This window comes from Callorhinchus milii, unplaced genomic scaffold (genome assembly GCF_018977255.1).
Source record: "Callorhinchus milii isolate IMCB2004 unplaced genomic scaffold, IMCB_Cmil_1.0 Scaffold5, whole genome shotgun sequence".
NCBI lineage: Eukaryota > Metazoa > Chordata > Chondrichthyes > Chimaeriformes > Callorhinchidae > Callorhinchus > Callorhinchus milii.
The window spans coordinates 69,232,805-69,255,761 of NW_024704746.1; the positions used below are offsets into that span (position 1 = coordinate 69,232,805).

General features: G+C 51.7%; 1 protein-coding gene across 1 annotated transcript in view; it reads left to right on the forward strand.

The window, feature by feature from the left end:
- Nucleotides 1-3,602: 3,602 nt before the first annotated feature.
- The window catches only part of sbf1 (SET binding factor 1), a 40,231-nt gene continuing 20,876 nt past the window's right edge, over nucleotides 3,603-22,957 (forward strand). Inside the window, exons 1-17 of the mRNA XM_042335228.1 lie at nucleotides 3,603-3,737; nucleotides 10,258-10,343; nucleotides 10,777-10,914; nucleotides 11,383-11,502; nucleotides 11,712-11,822; nucleotides 13,240-13,345; nucleotides 14,651-14,783; nucleotides 15,599-15,707; nucleotides 15,978-16,091; nucleotides 16,395-16,472; nucleotides 16,795-16,908; nucleotides 18,407-18,535; nucleotides 18,664-18,762; nucleotides 19,780-19,984; nucleotides 20,227-20,339; nucleotides 20,479-20,628; nucleotides 22,515-22,583. Coding sequence (XP_042191162.1) covers nucleotides 3,683-3,737; nucleotides 10,258-10,343; nucleotides 10,777-10,914; nucleotides 11,383-11,502; nucleotides 11,712-11,822; nucleotides 13,240-13,345; nucleotides 14,651-14,783; nucleotides 15,599-15,707; nucleotides 15,978-16,091; nucleotides 16,395-16,472; nucleotides 16,795-16,908; nucleotides 18,407-18,535; nucleotides 18,664-18,762; nucleotides 19,780-19,984; nucleotides 20,227-20,339; nucleotides 20,479-20,628; nucleotides 22,515-22,583 — 1,929 coding nt within the window. The 5' untranslated portion in view covers nucleotides 3,603-3,682. The remainder of the gene's footprint in view (nucleotides 3,738-10,257; nucleotides 10,344-10,776; nucleotides 10,915-11,382; nucleotides 11,503-11,711; nucleotides 11,823-13,239; nucleotides 13,346-14,650; nucleotides 14,784-15,598; nucleotides 15,708-15,977; nucleotides 16,092-16,394; nucleotides 16,473-16,794; nucleotides 16,909-18,406; nucleotides 18,536-18,663; nucleotides 18,763-19,779; nucleotides 19,985-20,226; nucleotides 20,340-20,478; nucleotides 20,629-22,514; nucleotides 22,584-22,957) is intronic.

A 22,957-nucleotide genomic window follows, 5' to 3' on the forward strand; every position in this document is an offset into this window, starting at 1 on the left:
TAAATGTAACATGGTGTCTGCTAGTGAGCGCTTGTGAGCTCTGATGACTGATGCAAGGTCAAGTTCAGTCACCAGGTAGGTCTAAGTGCAAAAACAAACACAAAAGCTGAATATTACACAAATTTCTGACTTATTAACTGATTAGAAGCATCAACTTGTCCTAACCTGACCTGAGCTTGTCCTATCATCTGTGACCTGGACTCGGAAGAGGCACATTCCCTCTCTCAGCAGTTAACTTTATACTGACCTTTCTCCTTAATAACAAGAAAAACGTAGAATCAACAACAATCCTGAACAACACACAAGAGACAATGAACTCCAGTCAGCTCTCTACAGTTAAACTTTCTACCTTCTGCCCTCCCAAGTCGTGCCAACAAACCAGACTTGCTGATCTGTCATCAACAGTGCCCTGGAATCCTGCCAAGACTACCACGAGGGGGTTCACTTGATTCTAACATTTAGCCCCTTCAGCCCAGGTATCAGCCTAGTGATAGTTACTGGACATCCTGCCCGGCTGACATTGGGAGCCCCAAACTGACCCAATATTCCAAATAACGTGAGCAGCTGTGTCTAACCAGAGAAACACCTCCTTCCTTTATATTCCAGTAATAAACACCAGCATCAAATGTGCCTCAGTGACTGATTTCTGATTTTAATCTCTGAGCTTGAGCCCCAGATCTCTGCTCGTCTCCCCCTCACAGGGTTTCCATTGCCACCTCACACTCTCTGCTCCTCACACACTCCTCTCACAGTGACAGAGCCAAGGACAGTGATCCGTGACAGGGACAGTAATGGGGCAATGCCCAGGGCAGTGACTGGGTTAATAACAATCTTTGCAATTAACTCTGTGCCAATAACACAGCATTAACCTTGTGTGTGAGAGTTTATACAATTTATATTTACATATCACTGGTGATCTCGAGAGGAAGTCTTTCAAAGTGCTTCACACAGATCAGGGGAGGAGAGAGTGACAGTATGGCTGAGGGCACGGCCTGTACACGTGGCAGATCCAGTGTGAAGCAAAGAGACTGAGCGCAAGGGTCATTGATCCTCAGCGTCGCTCCCTCCACCTCGGCCTCTCTCCTCAGCCTCTCCCCTCGGCTCACTGAGACCCTCGTTCACACCTTCACCAAGTCCAGGCTTCACTGCACCAATGACCTGCCCGCCCTCCACACCCCAGTTGTGTGCAATTGGCTGCTGCATTTCGCTCACAAATGATATAGTCAGTACTTTAAATGCTGTGAAGCGCTTTGAGATGTTTCGAAGAAGTGATAAGGTGCTATATCAAATGCAAGGATAATTGTTGTTATAATTGTTGTTTGATATAGCGCCTTATCACATCAAAATGCTTCACAGAATGTACTGTAAAGTGCAGTGACTATGAAAAGCTATTTATAGTTACAGATAATAATAGTTTCTGTATTTATAATAATAATCCTTGCAGTTGATATAGCAATTTTCACGACTTTGAGACGTCTCAAAGCGCTTCACAGAATATACTGTAAAGTGAATTGACTGTATTATGTGGGCCAAACGCAGCAGCCAATTGCGCACAGCAGCGTCCCACAAACAGATGTGGATTGAGGGACCAAATTATTGTTTTTTTTTGAGGGATTATTATTCTGGAAAAGTGATCCGCCAAACGACTAATAATCGGGTTCACTCTGCTGCTAAACAGAGGTGTGTGGAGTAAGGAAACTTACCCAGCGTTTCGCCCTGCCTGGGAATCAAACCTGGGTCCTCTCACTTACGAGGCGGGGGCTCTAACCACTGAGCTGCAGGACTCCACAAGGTTATTATAGGTTATTTATTATGTATTTCCTAGTTAATAATATGTAAATATATATATAATTTGTGATATATAGACTGCATGTGTAGCCTGTTACAATGAGTGGTGGTGAAATCCCATATGTGTATGTAATATATATATTATATAAATGTGTGAATATGTATTCTATAATAAAACAAAGTCTGTGTGTGTTTTAGGCCAAGATCTCAATATTCGATCGATGTAACGACATGATTTATACCTCATCGGTATTGTCCCGGGATCTTCTGCCGTTGATGAAGCTATATGTGGAGTCCTGTAGCTCAGTGGTTAGAGCACTCGCTTTGCAAGTGAGAGACCTGAGTTCAATTCCAGGCAGAGGGTGAAACCTTGGGCAAGTTTCCTTACTCCACACAGAGCCTAATAATAATCCCTCCAAAACAAAACAATAATAAATTGGTCATTTTCAATCTACAACTGTTTGTGGGACATTGCTGTGCGCAATTGGCTGCCGCGTTCGCCCACAAATATACAGTCAATTCACTTTACAGTCTGTTCTATGAAGCGCTTTGGGACGTCCTCCCGACGTGAAAAGCGCTGTATCAAATGCAAGGATTATTATATTTAAAAAATGCTTCAATTAAGCCCCAAAATGAGGTAAACATAGTCTCTGCAATACAATAGCGACATGAAATCACAGCCCCTTTCAGAGAGATTCATCCTGGGACAACAAGACAATACAGACCAATGGAAAGGGATCAGGAGGGAGAAAAGCAGCGAGGAGGAAGGAAGGGGGCCGGGCTGAGGGAGGGAGAGAGGGGGCCGGGCTGAGGAGGGAGGGGGCCGGGCTGAGGGAGGGAGGGAGGGGGCCGGGCTGAGGGAGGGAGGGAGGGGGCCGGGCTGAGGGAGGGAGAGAGGGGGCCGGGCTGAGGGAGGGAGGAGGGGCCGGGCTGAGGGAGGGAGGGGCCGGGCTGAGGGAGGGGAGGGGCCGGGCTGAGGGAGGGAGGGGGCCGGGCTGAGGGAGGGAGGGGGCCGGGCTGAGGGAGGGAGGGGCCGGGCTGAGGGAGGGAGGGGCCGGGCTGAGGGAGGGAGGGCCGGGCTGAGGGAGGGAGGGGCGGGCTGAGGGAGGCAGGGAGGGGCTGAGGGTGAGAGGGAGGGGCTGAGGGAGGCAGGGAGGGGCTGAGGGAGGGAGGGTGGGCTGAGGGAGGGCGGGGCTGAGGGAGGGAGGGCGGGCTGAGGGAGGGAGGGCGGGCTGAGGGGGGGAGGGCGGGCTGAGGGAGGGAGGGCGGGGCTGAGGGAGGGCGGGGCTGAGGGAGGGAGGGCGGGGCTGAGGGAGGGAGGAGGGCGGGGCTGAGGGAGGGAGGGGCGGGGCTGAGGGAGGGCGGGGCTGAGGGGGGGCTGAGGGCGGGCTGAGGGAGGGAGGGGGGGGCTGAGGGAGGGAGGGCGGGGCTGAGGGAGGGAGGGCTGGGCTGAGGGAGGGAGGGCGGGGCTGAGGGGGGGCTGAGGGAGGGAGGGCGGGGCTGAGGGAGGGAGGGCGGGGGAGGGGGGGCTGAGGAGGGAGGGCGGGGCTGAGGGAGGGAGGGCGGGGCTGAGAGGGGGGCGGGGCTGAGGGCGGGGCTGAGGGAGGGAGGGCGGGGCTGAGGGAGGGAGGGCGGGGCTGAGGGCGGGGCTGAGGGAGGGAGGGCGGGGCTGAGGGCGGGGCCGGGGTCACACACACTGCCCAAGAAAGGGACCAACCAACAGGAGTCTGTGTGTCTGTCTGTCAGTCAGGGCCGGTTGCTAAGGGCCGGTTGCTAAGTGCTGGTTGCTAGGGCGTGCGGCCTATTATGGGCTGGGTGTTTGGCGCAGGCGCATTGCCGCACGATGGCGGCGGGTCGGTGGCGGCCGCGTCCTTGAGCATCAGCGGCGGCGGCGATGGCTCGGCTCGCGGACTACTTCCTGGTTGTGGGCTACGACCATGAGAAGCGCGGTGAGTGAGGGGGGGACCCGCCCGGGGGCCCGGGGCCCGGGGCTCCGGCCCCGCTCAGCACCTCAGCCCCAGGCTCTGAGGCCTGCACTCCAGAGGGCGGCGCCCGCCGCACTGACAGCGCCGACTGACAGCCCGGAGCGGCTGGTGAGGCCCTCCCGCCCCGGGGGCCACGGGGGGGGAGACGTGTTCCCGGGACTGGACCCCGTTCACCCGCTTAAGAGTCTCCAAACCAAACTGAGATCTCCGTGTACCTACACATGGAAATCCCACAGGGAGAGTGTTGGGATGGAATGCGCTCTCTCTCTCTCTCTCTCTGTCCCTGGAGAGAGACTTCCTGTTTACCTAATTCCGGAGAGTATGAGGCGCAGGTTGGCGAGAGCCAAGGCTGGAGGGGGGGCCCAGGGTGTGTGTTGGGGTAACTGCTGGAGTCTAAGCAGCTAAACCCACACAGGTTGGCCATCGATATCACTGTCTGGCAGCTTTCCCACCGCTTGTCCAGCTGGGACCACCCTCCCCGTCAGGGCTTTGGCTGTGGGGTTACCAGGAGCTGAGGGGGAGGGGGATTCCCGGCCCCCAGTGACTGGTCGGCCCTTCCAGGTCCTGCTGATGAGCCGGGCCGGGCTGTGCTGCCATCAGCAGTGAGTGGCCGGGACACTGCAGAGAGAATCAGAGAGAGGGAATCAGAGTGGGCTGGAGAGAGAGAGAGAGAGAGGGACTGCAAAGTACCGATGAAGGTGAATGATTGTAGATTTTGGAGAGGGAGAAGGGAACAAAACTATATGGTGACTTGCACGTCAAGAGGATATCTCAGTGTGCTTCACAGAGCAACTGGGAGCCTGAGCTGAACGTGTGGGGAGCTGAGGGTGAGTGTGATGGGAAAGGAGAAGAAGGTGGAGAGGTACAACAGCCTGGGAGGAAGCTGCTGAGAAGCACTTTGAGTAAATTCCTCCAGACAATATTTACCCTTCAAGCTTCAGTTCCCTGCTCTGAGGGAGGGGAAGGAAATGGGGGGTGTCCGAGCTGGTCTGCACTGTGGTGGTACAGCCTAGAGAGAGGATGCTTTGCGAGCTGTGTGATGACAGCTCATGGTTTCAGACTGTCCACTGGCTTCAGTGAGGAATGAGTGTACAATTTCAGTGTTTGTGGTCTCTTTCTGGAGGAAGATTGTCTACTTCCCTATCTATAACCTTGGTAAATTGTGGCTTTAGCGGGGAAGAGACAAGTGTGTAACGTGAAAAAGGGTTTGCATTCTTCACCACACATGAGTCAGCAAACGTGTAATGTAAGAGTGTTTGTACCAGGCAGCAAGTGTGTGTAATGTGAGTGTTTACACGAGACAGCAAGTGTGTGTAATGTGAAGAAGTTACATATGGCGTGTGCACGTGAACATGCTGAGAGAGTTGTCTCTTTAATTCCGCAATCCTGCCTGTTACCCTACCCCCATGTTTTTATATTTTTCTTTTTCAAAGATTTCTCTAATTCCCTTTTAATAACTGTTAAGGATACAGTTTTAATCAACTGTTCCATGACCTAATATCCCTCTGTTTGGGTGTAAATTCTTCTTCTAACCTCTCTCTTTGTGATTTGCTGATGATCTGATACTGATGCCCTCTATATCCCGGGCCACTAGTGGGGAGAGTTTCACCAGTTAAACCCCTTGCTGATGTGAGCATGGTGATGATTCTCCTCATGACTTGCCCTGTGCTGACATTCTTTCCACCTGCAACCGTTCTCTCTGTCTCCTCGTCTTTCTCGACCTCTCGGCCGCTCTCGATACCATTGGCCACTCTATTCTTCTCCTCCACTTCTCCTCTCACCTCCATCTCAATGGTTCTGTTGTTGCCTGGTTCCAATCCTACCTTTCCCATCGGCTTCTCCGCTAGCCCCCGCAGTGTCAAGTGTGGTATCCCTCAGGGCTCTGTCCTCAGTCCCCTCTTCAAGCTATACATTCTCCCGCTCGGCAATGTCATCCTCAGGCACTGGGTCAATTCCAGCATGTGTGCAGATGACTCCCAACTCTTATCTCACCAACTCCACCCTCATCCCCAGGACCATTGATATCCCAGCAAATTGTCTGTCTGACATCAAGTCCTGGATGAGAGCCAACTTCCTCCAGCTCAATATTGGCGAGACCGAGGCCTTTCTGCTTGACTCCCGGCAGAGTCTCCTCACCTCAGCCACTGACACTATCACCATTCAAGTTTACTCTCTTCACCTCACCGAGCCAATCTGAAACCTTTTTGACCCTCAGCTATCCTTCAAACTCCACATTCCGCCTTTCCTCAAACTCCGCAACATTGCCAGCCTCTGCCACTGCCTCTCACTGCAGGCCGCCGAAAGCCTGATCCACGCTTTCATTACATCCCGGCTTGACTACGTCAACTGCCTGCTCACTGGATTTTCCAACTCTTCCCCCCACAGGCTGCAGATTATTCAGAACTCTGCAGCTTGAATCCTCTCCCACACCAGGCTCTGGGAACCTATCAACCACGTTCTTGCCTGGCTTCACGGGATCCCCATCCCTCAGAGAATCCAGGACAAAACCTTCGTACTTTACCTTCAAGTCCCTCCATGGTCTTGCTCCCCCCCCCCACCCTCTCCGACCTCATATCAGCCTGTCAGCTCTCCACTCGGTGGACACCAGCAGCTTCAGGTCCCCCACACTTCCCACCCCATCATTTGTGATTGGACATTTAGCATCTCTGCTCCCACACTCTGGAACTCTATCCTGCAATCCCTCGGCCTCACCCTCTCTTTTGCCTCCTTCAAGTCCGTCTGAAGACTTTTCTCTTCAATCGTGCCTTTGGCCATCCTCCCACCTCCCCATCCCTCTTGCACTTCTGACCTCAACTCCCATGTCGGGTCCAAAAACCCTGATTGTCCAGCGTCCTGGGATGTCTTTCCGACGTGAAGGGCGCTGTACAAGTGTAATTTGTTGTTGTTGTGCTAGTGACTCAGCTGCAGTTTGTCTTGATTTTATTTAGTCCTTTTTTCTTGAATCAGTCAAGAACTGGGTCTGCTGTAAGAATAGCTGTTTCACCTTCAGGCCCTGAGCTAAACTGTGGGCAGGGCAACAACAACAACTTGCACTTATATAGCGCCTCCATGCAGGGCAGTGTCTCGTAGCGCTTAAGCTGAAGGCGAAACGGCTATTCTTAGAACAGAGCCAGTTCTTCATTGATTCAAGAAAAAGGACTAAACACGTCACCTCACCCCAACATGCAAACAGCCTGGTACCCAACCACCCGGCCAGTCTGTCAATTAATCAGAAGACAAACTGCGGCTGAGTCACTAGCACAACAACAACAACAACAAAGGGCAGAGGGAAACACTAACACAACTGCTGATCCCCAAACCCCTCCCTGACCCAATCAGCCCCATACTGTGCCCAGCCCTGCCAGTGAACAGTAATTCGCACAGATCGTGTGGTAGTATCTGCCTATAATACTCACAATGAGGATTTCTGGAATTGGCTGCTGTGTTTCACCCATAAAAAAATGCAGTCAATTCACTTTACAGTATATTCTGTGAAGCGCTTTGAGATGTCTCGAAGACGTGATGAGGCGCTGTATCAAATACAAGGATTATTATTATTGAAACATGGAATGTTTAGTGTAAGTGGACGATGGTTGAGGCTGAGACCAGAACAACATTTAACAGGGAATTGGATAAATATTTTGATAGGAAGAATATAAATGGATGCAGGGAATGGGGTTAGAGTAGAGAGCTCCAGTGGGGGAGAGAGCCCCAACACAGACACCATGGGGAGAGAGAGAGAGAGAGAGCAGGGAATGGGGTTAGAGTCGCTTTTTTTGATCAGTCAGATTTCTGACACCTGCAGAAACCCATCAACGTGCTTAAGAGTATCCAAACCATACTAACCATCCTAAGTATACATGGCAATCCAATGGTATTCAAATGGAATATGCACCCACTCCCTGGAGGGACTAATTTTGCGTGTGTGTGTGTGCCCTGACTGTGTGTGTGCCCTTCCTGCCTGAGTGCACGTGTGTGCCTGCCTGTGTGTGTGTGCGCGCACCCTGCCTGTGTGTGTGTGTGCGCGCACCCTGCCTGTGTGTGTGCGCGCACCCTGCCTGTGTGTGCGTGAGTGTGCACGCCCTGCCTGTGTGTGTTTGTGTGTGTGCGCACCCTGCCTGTGTGTGTGTGTGCGCGCACCCTGCCTGTGTGTGTGTGTGCGCGCACCCTGCCTGTGTGTGTGCGCGCACCCTGCCTGTGTGTGCGTGAGTGTGCACGCCCTGCCTGTGTGTGTTTGTGTGTGCGCGCGCCTTGCCTGTGTGTGTCTGTGTGCCCTGCCTGTGCGCGTGTGCGTTTGTATATACCTTGGCTGTGTGTGTGTGTGTGTCCTATCCATGTGTTTCAGAGGCCTGGGCTGAACTTGAATGTAAATTCCTGAGGTGAAAAGACAGCTGTTTATTTCCTCACCAGATCTGATCCTGTTCTTAAATGAGGGAATGTAATTAAAACTTGTCAAAAGTCCGTTGTTCAATGCCAGCCTGTGGGGAATGTGAGGTGGGTGCGTTTCCCACACAGATGTGCAAACTTTGTGACAGTGTTGTTGGGTGGCCACGTTGTGTTCTGGCTTCACACAGAACCTCTGATGGCGTGGGAGGTGCTTGGTTGCCATTCAGAGCTGTAACAAGTGCTTTTTGCTTGTGTTTTGCTGAGGAATGTCAGTTGTGTGGTTCCCATTCACAGCATCGTCACTGATTTCCAACTTGTTTTACTGAGCAGCGAGGCGACAGGCAGGTACCAGAGGCTGCAGAGAATAGCTGAGAAACAAGACAAGTGTAGAGGAAGTGGTTAGGAGAGGTCGAGCTTGGGGTTTGTAGACGAGATTAGAAGGAGGCGAGGAGTTCCGTTGTCTGCAGGCTCTACCAAACAGTGAGTTAAGAGTACAAGATGGTGTGGAGAATCTGCATCAAGGCTCTGACCAAGTTCTTTTTGCCCCTGCCTCTGAAACCTCTTAGCCTCACTCCCTTTTTCTCTGTCTAATAATAATAATCTTTGCATATGAAATACCACTTTTCATGTCTTCTAGACATCTCAACGCGCTTCACAGAATATAACTAAAGTGAATTGAGTATATTTGTGGGCAAAACGCAGCAATCAATTCCTTTAGTGTATCCCACAAACAGTCGTGGATTCAGTGACCAATTTATTATTGAGCCTGACCGGGCTGTCATCAGCAGTGAGTGGCCTGGAATACTGCGGCCCCTCTTGGCTCAGGAACCGGCACTAGAGACCGTCACAGAGTGGGGGCGCGATTCTGACATTCCATTACCAAAAATGTCATCTTGGAGCCAAGGAGACCCTGAGTACGTCCCACCCCGAAGGAGCATAGTTACTAGTTGGTCGTTTAACATTAACAAGGGCGGGTTTGACCCTCCCTAGGTGGCCGGCAGGTACCAGCACTCCCGATTCTGCCTCCAGGGTGCTCAGCGATAGGTCAGTGTAGGCCGGAGCCCTATCTCCCTGTAGCTGCTGCCCATGTTTGCCACAAGTACGAGAGGTTATAAATACTGTATAAGATAATCAGTCACAGATGTAACATAGATTAGGAGGAACTTCTTCACACAGAGGGTGGTGAGAATGTGGAACTTACTGCGGGAAGCTGTGGTTGAAGGAAAAAAACAATGTATTTAAGAGAAAACTTGATGCAGATATGAGGGAGAAGGGAATAGAGAGATATAGGGGAGCGGATAGGAGTTGTGCAGTATAAACACTGGCATGAACTAGTTAAGCCGAATGGTATGTTTCTGTGCCACTCTATGTGGCTAAACAAGGGCTACAGCACTGAGGCACCAACAGCGACAGGACATTGGTTTATCCACTTATCCCAGCCACAGCCCCAGCTACACGGTGACCAGAGGCCTCCCATTTCCCTCTCACTAACCACAGCTGTGTGTGGGGCGAGCAGCCAGCTATTCAGTATAATGATTTTGCTCTTGTGGAGGGAAGGACCAACCAGTACTACCAACTTGAGCCAGGCTCAGTGCTAGGCTAGGTGCGGCTGCATTGCATGATTGCGGGAACTGAGCTCAGGAACAGGAGTCTTTGAGGCATCCTCCCAATGTGAATTGTATGAGCTGACCCAGCCCGGATTGATAGAAAGCCACCTGCTGAGCTCATACAGTCAGTCTCTGTGTCCACACACACTGGGGCAGTCTGGGAGTCACACACAAACTGAGACAGTTTGCGTGTTACACACTCTCACACACACACTGGGGTAGTTTGGGTGTCTCATACCCACTGGGGCAGTCTGGGTGTCGTGTGTGGATGCACTCACATTCGCAAAACACGTGCGCACACACAAAACACGTGCGCACACACAAAACACGTGCGCACACACAAAACACGTGCGCACACACAAAACACGTGCGCACACACATACACACAAAACACATGCGCACACACAACACGCACACAAAACACGCACACACACTCCGCTCCTGTCACTGTTCCTACACTAATTCTAAACCAGACCTTTTCTGTCACACAGGGAGTGGTGAGTGTCAGGGACGTATCATCCAGCGGTTCCCAGAGAAAGAGTGGGAGGACAGCCCATTCCCCCAGGGCATTGAACTGGTCAGTAACCTCCACCTGTGTGTTTGTGATAGGCAGCTCTATCTCCCCATTCCTACCTCACTGTCTAATAGCAAGTCCTGCACAAACTTTAACTGACAACAAATCTGAAGCCGTCTGTTTCTCGTCTTCACTTTGCTTCTGGCTCTGACTCCAGTAACCTCCCTACCTGATGAGCAGCTAAAGCAACAGCCTCTCATGTCAGCTCTGCTTCAAACTCTTATTAACTTTGTCTTGTTCCAATACTCTTAACACCACTCCCTCACCACCGCCGAGACTCCACCCTCCCCGACCCTGACCCTCAGCTCGGGTCTGAAACACCAGTTGTCCAGCGCCTTGGGACGTCCACTCGCCGTGAAAGGCGCTTTACAATGTAATTTTGTTGTTGTTGTTGAGTCTCGATTGTCAATGCTCAATGTGTCTTCTCTTTCCCCAGTTCTGCCAGCCCAGTGGGTGGCAGCTCTTTGCTGAGAAGAAATCACCAATGTTCTTTGTAGCCGTTCTGACTGACATCAACTCCGAGCGTCATTACTGTGCCTGCTTCACCTTCTGGGAAGCAGTGGACAGCTCACAGGTAACCATAGCATTGTGTGAAATGTGATCTGAGTGTGACTATGAATGAGTGTGATGGCATGTCACTGAGTGTGAGTGTCACTATGAGTTAGCGTTACCGCATGTTACTGTGATTGACTGGCAGTGTGACTGTGAGTGAGTATATGTGTGCCTCGCTGTGCTTGTACTGTTTGCATCACTCATAATCATCAGTTAGAGAATGGAGGTGAGTGCCATGTGACAGGCTGGGGTCAGTGACGTGACAGGCTGGGGTCAGTGACGTGACAGGCTGGGGTCAACAATAACAACTTGCACTTGTATAGCGCCCTCCATGCAAGGTTGTGTCTCAGCGCTTAACAGTGGCAGAGCCTGACTGCGAGCCAGGGGAGGGGGAGGTGACCGCAAGTACGGTCGAAGAGGAAGGTTTGCAGGCAGGACTTGAAAGAGCGGTCAGTGACTCGTAACACTAATCTCTCGGTCTGTATCCCAGAGGAACCATGTGAGTGATGCTGGTGATGGTGAGGGCTCGGGCGTGGCACAGACGGTGCCAGTGTTTGCTCCGCGGAGCCTGGTGATTGTTTCACGGCTGGACCACACAGAGGTGTTCAGGGTAAGAGTTGAAGAAAGACCAATGTGGCCCCATCTCCCGATTCATCCGTCCTGTTTAACCACAGAATTTTATACACTCAACACAGCCCAGTGGTGTCTGTGCAGAGAGTGTAACCAGCCGGGGACCCGGTGTAAGTCCCCACAGTGTTGCTGGTGCCCCCGCTCGCTGCCTGATATTGCCGTATATCTTGATATTGTTATTATCTCTAGAACTGTCTGGGGCTGTTCTACACGATCCACGTGGATGGCCTGAATGTTGCCCTGGAAACGGTGGTTGGGAACCTGCTGACGAGCTTCATACCTATCACAGGGGGGTCACAGGTCAGTATGTGCTTCCTGTCTCTCTCTCCCCCCCACAGCACCGCCTGTCTCGTTCCCCCCCCCCATCCCACAGAAGGAGTTGGGCTGTTTAAGGAGACACACACTTGGGAAGAAAGGGATCTTAAGGAAAATGTGGAAAAGGCACGGAAATGGGATAAGGCAATAATAATTTAATAATAACTAATGTTGCTTATTGTTAATTTTATTCATAGTGATCTAATTATATTATCTGTGGTGATTTTGGCCTGGAGCTCAGTGCCTGTGTTGCTGTGTTTGTCATTGTTTCACTGCTTTAATCCTGTCCATCCATGGCCTCGCCCCCTCCTACCTCTCTGACCTGCTGACTCCCTACCAACCTGCCCACTCCTTTCGTTCATCAGGCTCCGGCTGCTCCATGTCTCCCGCCATGTCTTCAGCCTCTCTGCGCCCACACTCTGGAACTCCATCCCACAGTCCCTTTGCCTCGCTTCCTCCCTTGCCTCCTTCAAGGCTGGTCTCAAGACCCTCCTCTTCGACCGTGCCTGTGGTCGTCCTCCCATCTATCTGCCTTCCCTCACCCCTACCCCACCCCTCCCCCATGCTCAGGTCCTGACCCCTGATGTCCAGCGCCTTGGGATGTCCACCCGATGTGAAAGGTGCTCTATAAATGTAATTTTGTTGTTGTTGTTCAGTGTCACTGCCACCTGGAGGCTCGTCACCGCTGGAGGTGGTTGAGTTGTGTTGTTCTCGTGCTGTTTGTCCATTGGTGCCATGGCTGTACTGACCTGTGCTTCCTCCCTGTCTCTAACCTCACTGTCTGCTGCCTCTTGCTAACCTAGACGGATGAGGAGAAAGAGGAAGGAGTGGTATGATTTTACTCTATTGTCCTTCACTTGGAGCTTGGTTTCTTGGCCAGTGCGTGATTGTGTCCTAGGAACACCCACAGACCTTCACACACAGGAGCCCACACGCTGTCCAGGGATGTTACAATAGGGGAGCAGCCGGAGGTGTAGTTTGTGTTTTTTAAATGGTTGTGGAAAAATGGTGGGAAACTGGATTAACAACATCAATTTACATGTACACGGCGCCTTTCACATTGCCAGGACGTCCCAAGGCGCTGGCCAGCCAAGAATGTTCACCCAAGCTGGGGGTTGGGATCGGGAGGGATGGGGGGTTAGGGGTAGGAGGGTTGAAGGCGCAATTGAAGAGGAGGGTCTTAAGACGTGCCTTGGAGGAGGCAAGGGAGTGGGCGAGGCAAAGGGACTGTGGGATGGAGTTCCAAAGGGTGAGGGCTTGATGGTGAGCGGGAGTGTGAGTGTGCTGCTCTGTGTGATTGCTGCACCATTACTCTGTGCAGTTGTGGGCTGTGATGGCAGATCTGGTCTCTCCTGTCACACCACACTGAGGGCTTGTGATTGACATCTCTCTACACTGACAGAGGACGGTCTCACTGGGAGCAGGCGATCGGCAGGTTGTACAGACGCCCATCAACGATGCCCTGCCCGTCAGTGGCTGCAGTGTCGCACTGCTCTTCAAACAGCTGGGTACGAACTTACACACTCGTGTAGCACCTCACACTTGCCACCTGGAGGCACACTAGTGTAGTACCTCACACTTGCCACCTGGAGGCACACTAGTGTAGTACCTCACACTTGCCACCTGGAGGCACACTAGTGTAGCACCTCACACTTGCACACTCGTGTAGCACCTCACACTTGCCACTAGAGGCACACTAGTGTAGCACCTCACACTTGCACACTTGTGTAGCACCTCATACTTGCCACCTAGGCACACTCGTGTAGCACCTCACACTTGCACACTCGTGTAGCACCTCACACTTGCCACCTAGAGGTACACTAGTGTAGCATCTCACACTTGCACACTCGTGTAGCACCTCACACTTGCCACCTAGAGGCACACTTGTGTAGCACCTCACACTTGCACACTCGTGTAGCACCTCACACTTGCCACCTAGAGGCACACTTGTGTAGCACCTCACACTTGCCACCTAGAGGCACACTCGTGTAGCACCTCACACTTGCACACTCGTGTAGCACCTCACACTTGCCACCTAGAGGCACACTAGTGTAGCACCTCACACGTGCACACTTGTGTAGCACCTCACACTTGCCACCTAGAGGTACACTAGTGTAGCATCTCACACTTGCACACTCGTGTAGCACCTCACACTTGCCACCTAGAGGCACACTTGTGTAGCACCTCACACTTGCACACTCGTGTAGCACCTCACACTTGCCACCTAGAGGCACACTTGTGTAGCACCTCACACTTGCCAACTAGAGGCACACTAGTGTAGTACCTCACACTTGCACACTCGTGTAGCACCTCACACTTGCCACCTAGAGGCACACTAGTGTAGCACGTCACACTTGCCACCTAGAGGCACACTAGTGTGGCACCTCACACTTGCCACCTGGAGGCACACTAGTGTAGTACCTCACACTTGCACACTTGTATAGCACCTCACACTTGCCACCTGGAGGCACACTAGTGTAGTACCTCACACTTGTGCAGTGTGTGCAGTGTGTGAGGGGTGTGCAGTGTTTGTCAGTGTACAGTGTGGGTGTGTGTGGGGTGTACAGTGTGTGGGGTGTACGGTGTGTGGGTGTACGGTGTGTGGGTGTACGGTGTGTGTCGGTGTACAGTGTGGGTGTACAGTGTGGGGTATACAGTGTGGGGTGTACAGTGTGTGGGTGTACAGTGTGGGTGGTGTCCGCACACTCAGTGCTGAACCATATGTAACCACAGTTATGGGGCCTTGTCTATGGCCTGTGACCCGGCAGGAGGAGTGAGGGAGAGCCTCTAACCACCTCCCTCTCCTTTCGCAGGGATTAACAACGTGTTGGATTTGTTCTGTGCTGCCCTGACTGAGCATAAAATCCTCCTGCTGTCGGCCAGTTACCAGCGGCTGACTGACGCTTGCCGGGCATTACTTGCACTGATGTTCCCACTCAGATACAGGTAATCACCAGATACACACACGTGCACACACACAGGTAATCACCAGATACACACACGCACACACAGGTAATCACCAGATGCACACACACAGGTAATCACCAGATACACACACACACAGGTAATCACCAGATACACACACACACAGGTAATCACCAGATACACACACACACACAGGTAATCACCAGATACACACACACACAGGTAATCACCAGATACACACACACACAGGTAATCACCAGATACACACACACACAGGTAATCACCAGATACACACACACACAGGTAATCACCAGATACACACACACACAGGTAATCACCAGATAATAATAATAATAATAATAATCCTTGCATTTGATATAGCGCTTTTCACGTCGGGAGGACGTCCCAAAGCGCTTCACAGAGTACACTGTAAAGTGAATTGACTGTATATTTGTGGGCAAACGCGGCAGCCAATTGCGCACAGCAATGTCCCACAAACAGTCGTAGATTGAAAATGACCAATTTATTATTGTTTTTGGTTTTGGAGGGATTATTATTAGGCTCTGTGTGGAGTAAGGAAACTTGCCCAAGGTTTCGCCCTCTGCCTGGAATTGAACTCAGGTCTCTCACTTGCAAAGCGAGTGCTCTAACCACTGAGCCACAGGACTCCAAAGATACACACACACACAGGTAATCACCAGATACACACACACACGAATACACACACACACAGGTAAATCACCAGATACGCAGGCTAAGGGGCCGAGCGACGACCGGATAATGTGCTGAACTTTTCTGTGACAGACTGGTTGCTGATGTGTTGAGTTTTTCCACAGCTTCACGTACATCCCGATTCTCCCGGCACAGCTGCTGGAGGTGCTCTGCACTCCCACCCCCTTCATCATCGGCGTTCACTCCGGCTCCCGGCCAGAGATGCAGGACCTGGTGAGTGAGTGCGTTGTTACAAACAGAGTCAGTGCAGTCATGGGAATGTGTCAAACCTCTCCTGTCACACCGACTCCTCTCCCACCCCTCATCACCCTGCCCTCCTGTCACACACACACACACTCACCCCGTCACACACACACACACCCCGTCACACACGCGCGTGCCCTCGGCCCCGCCGCGCACACACACATCCCGTTGTCGCCTGCGCCCCACCTCGTCACCCGCATCGTTGTGCTACTCTCACTGTTGGCTCTCTCCCTTCTACAGTTAGATGTGATTGTAGCGGATCTGGATGGAGGAACCATCACAATTCCAGAGTGTGTCCAGATCTCAGAGCTTCCACAACCTCTTCTCCAGCAGACACAGAACTCACTGTCCATGGTATGTTCCACCTCACTGTGGGGGTTGAGGTTGGGTGTGCATGGCCCTGGAGGCTAGGGTGGGAGGGATGATAGATTAGGTTGGATGGAGTGATTAGGGATTCGTTGGAGGTTGTAATGAGGGTTGGGGGCTGGGGTGGGATTGGGTTGGGGGCTCAGGTGGGGCTTGGTGTGGTGTTACGCTTGAGGTGGTCGTGTTGGGATTGGGGGAGGCTTTGGTTGGGGTTTGGGCTGGGAGTGGGTTGGGTTGGGGTGGGAGGTACAGGAACTATAACTGATTCTGATTTGTTCTTCTTGATGGCAGGTAATGGACCCTGAATTAGAATTTGCTGATTTTGCTTTCTCCCCGGCCTCCCTGTCCGTTTCCTCAATGAAATTCCAGGTGACGTTGCATAATCACTGTATAGTCACTGTATAGTTGTGTGTGGAGGTGGGGAGCAGGTGTGTGATACTGTATAATCGGGGGGGGGGGGGGCGAGCGTGGGAGAGTGGGGGAGAGCGGATGGTGGTGGGAGGAGACTGAAATGGAGATTCTGAAAGTTTCTCTGTTGTTGATTGGAGGGGATGGTATCAGTGTGTGAGCTGAGGGGTTTGGGCTTCTCTTGCCTTGATTGTGTTAGATGCTGATTGAGATGCTTGTTAGGATAGAATCAGGTCTCTGTGGGAGTCTCAATAGTCCGGTTGTTCTGTCTGTTCATTTACAGGACAAGGAGATACGGGCTGTGTTCCTGCGCTTGTTTGCACATCTGTTTCAAGGCTACCGTTGGTGTCTTCACATGGTCCGAATCCACCCAGAGCCAGTGATTCACTTCCACAAGGTATTAGTTTTCTCATCACCATGTTTAAAGCCTCCAAACTAGACTAAAATGTACTCTATATCGTTATCAGCTCCACATGGAAATGTCTTCTTGTCTAGAATGGAGTGAGCACTCTCTCTCTCATTCTCTGCCACCCCACCCCGAGGCTCTGCTTACCTAATTCTGAAGAGTGTTAGGCACTAAAGCCACTTAGATTGCCATTGAGAGCGCTGTCTGGTAAGCTTTCTCGCTGCTTGTTCAACTAGGACCACCCTCCCCATTAGGGCTTTGGCTGCAGGGTTAACAGGTGAATTGGAAGAACCCCTACTTGATTGTCCCTCCACATCCTGCCAAGAAGCGCTCTGGGACATTCTCAACCCAACCAATCTGACCACTTCCTTTGCTCAGTGAGCACTGGCCTGATTCATGCCCTCCCCCCCCCCCCCCCACAAAACCATACCCGCCCCACATACTCCCCACAAGAGCGGAATCCTATTTTAAAGAAAACAACTGCTTTGGTTAATGGAATGTTTAAATAGTGCTGATTTTCTAGTATTTTAGGATGTCAGTGTGGCTCAGTCGGAATTGCTCCTCCCTCACTTATGGGTTAGAAGGTTGTAAGCTCAAAGCCCAATATTGGATTTATAGTCTAGACTGACAGTCCAGTGAAATGTCTAGTGAGTGCTGAATTATCAGAGGTCTGTCCATCAAATTTTGGGATAGAGAAAAGATCTCTTTTTTGTGCCTATTTTAGAATTCCTTAGAATATTTGTGGAGTTCTGCAGCTCAGTGGTTAGAACAATTGCCTCTCAGGCGAGAGACCGGGGTTCGATTCCCGGCAGGGTGAAACCTTGGGCAAATTTCCTTACTCCACACACCTAATAATAATCCCTCAAGAAAAAAAAATTGGTCACTTCAATCCATGACTGTTTGTGGGACGCTACTGTGCGCAATTGGCTGCCGTGTTTCGCCCACAAATGTACAGTCAATTCACTTTACAGTGTGTTCTGTGAAGCGCTTCGGGACGTCCTCCCGACGTGAAAAGCGCTATATCAAATGCAAGGATTATTATTATTATTAAACCACGAGCCTCCAACATGTCTGATCCACATTAAACACCAAATTCAGAGCCACTGACCTCAGTGAGGATCGCTGTGAGGTTGTGGCCCCACTAGGGTCAGGCATCTCTGCACAGTTACATACTGACATCCCTGACATCGAGAGAATCTTGGCCTCCAGCCTGAGAGGGGAGGGGAAAGCCACCAGTGTGTAACCTTCTGTCGATTATTGCACAAGTGTTTCACACCTTATTTCAGTTCTTGCAGCCAGGAAAGGTGCAGGAGTGATTTACCCCTGTCTGTGGGACACTGCTGTGTGCAATCCACTGCCACGTTTTGCCTACAAAATAGTCACTACATTTTACAGTATATTCTGTGAAACGCTTTGAGACGTCTCGAAGATGTGATAAGGCGCTATATCAAATGCAAGGATTATTATTATTATTCATTCATTTTTACAGGCAGCCTTTTTGGAACAAAGGGGGTCGTTAGACAATGAGTTTCTGACTCGAGTTCTGGAAGGAATGGCCTTTGCCGGCTTCATCTCGGAGAGAGGATCTCCCTACCGACCCACCGACCTGTTCGATGAGGTATTGGGTGTGTGATAGAGTCACTGTGCCTGTAGCTAGTCTGGGGTGTGTGAGAGATACAGTCAGTGTGACTGTAGCTGGTCTGGGGTGTATGATACAGTCAGTGTGACTGGTTGCTCTGGTTACAGTTGGTCGCAAATGAAATTGAAAGGATCAGGTCGGAGGATGGAAATGCTCAGAAAATGCAGAAACATGTGAAGGAATTATCAGAACATCTTCACCGCAATGTAAGTGTCTGCGGCTCTGGCTCTGACTCTGAGCTTTACTGACAGTGTGTGGGGCTCCAGCTCTGGGCTTTATTGACTACACTTCAGCTTATATCCTGTAAAGCGCTTTGACATGAAAAGCACTGTAACACATGTAAGATTATTATTATCTGGCTGGGGTGGGGAGGGGAAGGAAGTTGGGTCTTCTCTGGCCTCAACTGGCTCTAAGGAATGTCAGAATCAAGCCCCCCCCTCTTTCTGACGGTCTCTAGTTTGGTTCCTGAGCCAGGAGGGGCCGCAGTATCCCAGGCCACTCACTGCTGATGACAGCACAGCCCGGCCTGGCTCATCAACAGGACCTGGAAAGGCCGACCAGTCACTGGGGGCAGGGAATCCTCCCCCTCAGCTCCTGTTAATCCTGCAGCTAAAGCCTTAATGGAGAGGGTGGTCCTAGCTGGACAAGCAGCGGGAAAGCTTGGCCAGACAGCGATATCAATGGCCAAGCTACGTGTGGGTTTAGCTGGTTAGACTCCAGCAGTTACCCCAACACGCACTCTGGGCGCCCCCTCCAGCCTTGGCTCTCGCCAACCTGCGCCTCATACTCTCCGGAATTAGGTAAACAGGATGTCACCCTCCAGGGAGAGAGTGCACATTACAATCCACACATGGGGAGATTTACATGTGTAGCTGCTCTACAGGTGTTGGACGCTTAGTCTGGTTTGGAGACTGGGTGATGTGTTTAGCATGTGACAGACCCACCCCCCCCGTCTGACAAAACGCGCAACCTCCTAACCCTGAGGCCAAAGCATGACTGACGCATAAGCTGAACTGTTATTGGGCGCAAGCGCTTTGAGATGTCTAGAAGACGTGAAAAGCGCTATATCAAATGCAAGGATTATTTTTGTTATATTATAAATCGCTCGTCTCTGGATGGTCTTTGGTCTGAGTGATGGGAGACCATGACTGGCTGTGATCTGACGGCCAGTGACAGGGAGGCGTGAAGCCGAGATGCTCAGACCCCCTCCCTCTTTCTTGTAGGAGAACCCTTACCCCGTGGTGGCCATGCACAAGGTGCAGCGACCAACTGAGGGCTCTCATCTGCGAGCCCAGGGCAGGAGCTTTCCTCACCTGGACGAGGGCACTGTGCAGTGGATCATCGACCAGGCCTCAGCTAAACTCAAAAGCCAGGCCCCCGCAGTCCGTGTGGAGGTGAATTCCCCGGTGCTGGCCGGACCCGCAAATGGTGGGTTTCCAGGAATGATACGCTCTGTACTGTCTCCGTGTTTATTGTTTCTTGGTGGGGGTGGGGAGTGAGGTTGGGTGTTGGGGGGTGGTGTTGGGGGGTGGGGGGGGGTTTGGGAGTGGTGTTGGGGTTGGGTGTTGGGGATGGTGTTGGGGGGTGGGGGTGGGGGTGGGGTTGGGAATGGTTTTGGGGTGGGGGTGGTGCTTGTGTACTGTAGTCATGTGTACCTTTGTGCTGTTTAGCTGCTGTGACAGACAGGAACAGCCACGTTCTGTCCAACTGTGCTCGGAGGTTAGAGGTCGTCAAGAACTGCATCGCCTACATATTCGACAACAAGGTGTTAGAGGCCAAGAAGGTGACAGAGACACACACAGCCCGTACACACACACACATGCAGGCCTTACATACACATGTAGGCCTTACCCGCGCGTAGGATGGTGTGACGGTGTGTATGTGCAATGTGATTTGTTTCTTACTGCCTCTCGGTCTCACAGTTGCTGCCAGCGACGTTGAGAGCCTTAAAGGGTCGTGGAGCCCGAATGTGCCTAACACACGAGCTGAATCTCCACGTGCAGCAGAACAGAGCTGTGCTCGAACACCAGCAGTTTGACTATGTCGTGCGGATGATGAACTGCACTTTACAGGTGATCATACAATCCAATCCAAAATTGCTACAGGTACTCACACAGAGAGAGTTACTACAGTAATACAGGTATTCACACAGAGTTACTACAGTAATACAGGTACTCACACAGAGAGAGTTACTACAGTAACACAGGTACTCACACAGAGAGAGTTACTACAGTAATACAGGTAATAATAATAATCCTTGCATTTGATATAGCGCTTTTCACGTCGGGAGGACATCCCAAAGGGCTTCACAGAACACACTGTAAAGTGAACTGACTGTATATTTGTGGGCAAACGCGGCAGCCAATTGCGCACAGCAGTGTCCCACAAACAGTCGTAGATTGAAAATGACCAATTTATTATTGTTTTGGGTTTTGGAGGCATTATTTTGGAGGTACTCACACAGAGAGAGTTACTACGGTAATACAGGTACTCACACACCGAGAGGGAGTTACTACGGTAATACAGGTACTCATACACAGTTACTACAGTAATACAGGTACTCACACACGCAGGCCTTGTGGGATGGAGTTCCAGAGGGTGGGGGCCGAGTGGCAGAAGGCCCACCCGCCGATAGTGGGGCGAGCAAGGCGGGGGAAGTGAAGCAGGCCGGAGCCCGCTGAGCGGAGGGAGCGAACAGGATGGTAGGGGGTTAGGAGGTCGGAGACGTTGGGGGGAGCAAGACCATGGAGAGCTTTGAAGGTGAGGACCAGGATCTTGAACTGTATCCTCTGTGTGATGGGAAGCCAGTGAAGTCGGGCGAGGATGGGGGTGATAGGGTCGCAGAGCCTGGTGCGGGAGAGGACACGGGCTGCAGAGTTCTGGATGATCTGCAGCCTGTGGAGGGAGGAGTTGGGGGCCGACAAGCAGGGAGTTTGCATAGTCAAGCCTCGATGTAATGAAAGTGTGTATGAGGGTCTCGGTGATACATGTACTCGCACTGTGGAAGCACCTTACGTAGTGTTACTACAGTTATACTGCACGGAAACAGGCCATTCCACCCAACTGATCCACGGCAACATTTGTTCTCCACGCCGTACACTCCATCTCTTCTCATGTGTGCACCAAGGTTTCTCCTTTAAATACATTGATGTGTTTTGCTTCTACCACAGCTCCCAGCAGTGAGTTCCACACTCTCTTCGTCCTGTGTTCCTGTTAGATCTGTTGCTGACCAGCTTATATTTATACCCTCTCGTTTGTGGACTCACTAATCAGTGGGAACCTCAATATCTGATCAATATCCACCTTCTCAAATTATTTCAGATTGTTAAATACAAAGTTAATGATTGCTTTATTCTCACAATTAACTTCCTTCCCTTTCCCTTGATCTAGCCAGTACTTTACATTTATAAATGTAGCCTCAGCACACACACACTGCAACTCCGAAACACACACACGCACACTGCACCCCCAACACACACTGCACCCCCAACACACACTGCACCCCCAACACACACTGCACCCCCAACACACACTGCACCCCCAGCACACACTGCACCCCCAGCACACACTGCACCCCCAACACACACTGCACCCCCAACACACACTGCACCCCCAACACACACTGCACCCCCAGCACACACTGCACCCCCAGCACACACTGCACCCCCAGCACACTGCACCCCCCGCACACACTGCACCCCCACACACACTGCACCCCCAACACACACTGCACCCCCAACACACACTGCACCCCCAACACACACGGCACCCCCAACACACACGGCACCCCCAGCACACACACACGCTGCACCCCCAATACATACACACATACTACACTCCCAACACATACACTGCACCTCAGTGCGCACATGCACGCTACACTCCAGCACACACACACACTGCATCCCCAGACTGCCTTGTACAGAGTGCCTGAAGTGTCTTGTGTTGGCTGTTACAGGACTGCACGCCACTGGATGAACATGTGATAGCTGCTGCAATGCTTCCACTGGTCACCGCTTTCTGCAGAGTGAGTCCTGCTCGCCTGAATTCACAGTTTATTGATGTTGAGTTTGTTATCAATGGAACCTCCACTCAGTCCATCAGCCTTTACCAGGTTATGCACTAGTTACAGTAGCCTTTACCAGGCAATGCACCTTATGCCTCTGTGAGTTGAAGATCCACGTCAGGACTAGGAGCCCTTAGTCTAATCTGCTGCTCCACTGCAGTATTGAGGGAGCACTGTATTGGAGATGTCAGCCTTGGGATAAGATGTCAAACCAATGTGCTCACACTGTATACAGTAGTGACTGATACTGTGCCAGTGCTCACACTACATACAGTAGTGACTGGGACACTGTGCCTTATGATGCTGTAACTGGTGTCAGTGCTGTGTATTGTGTT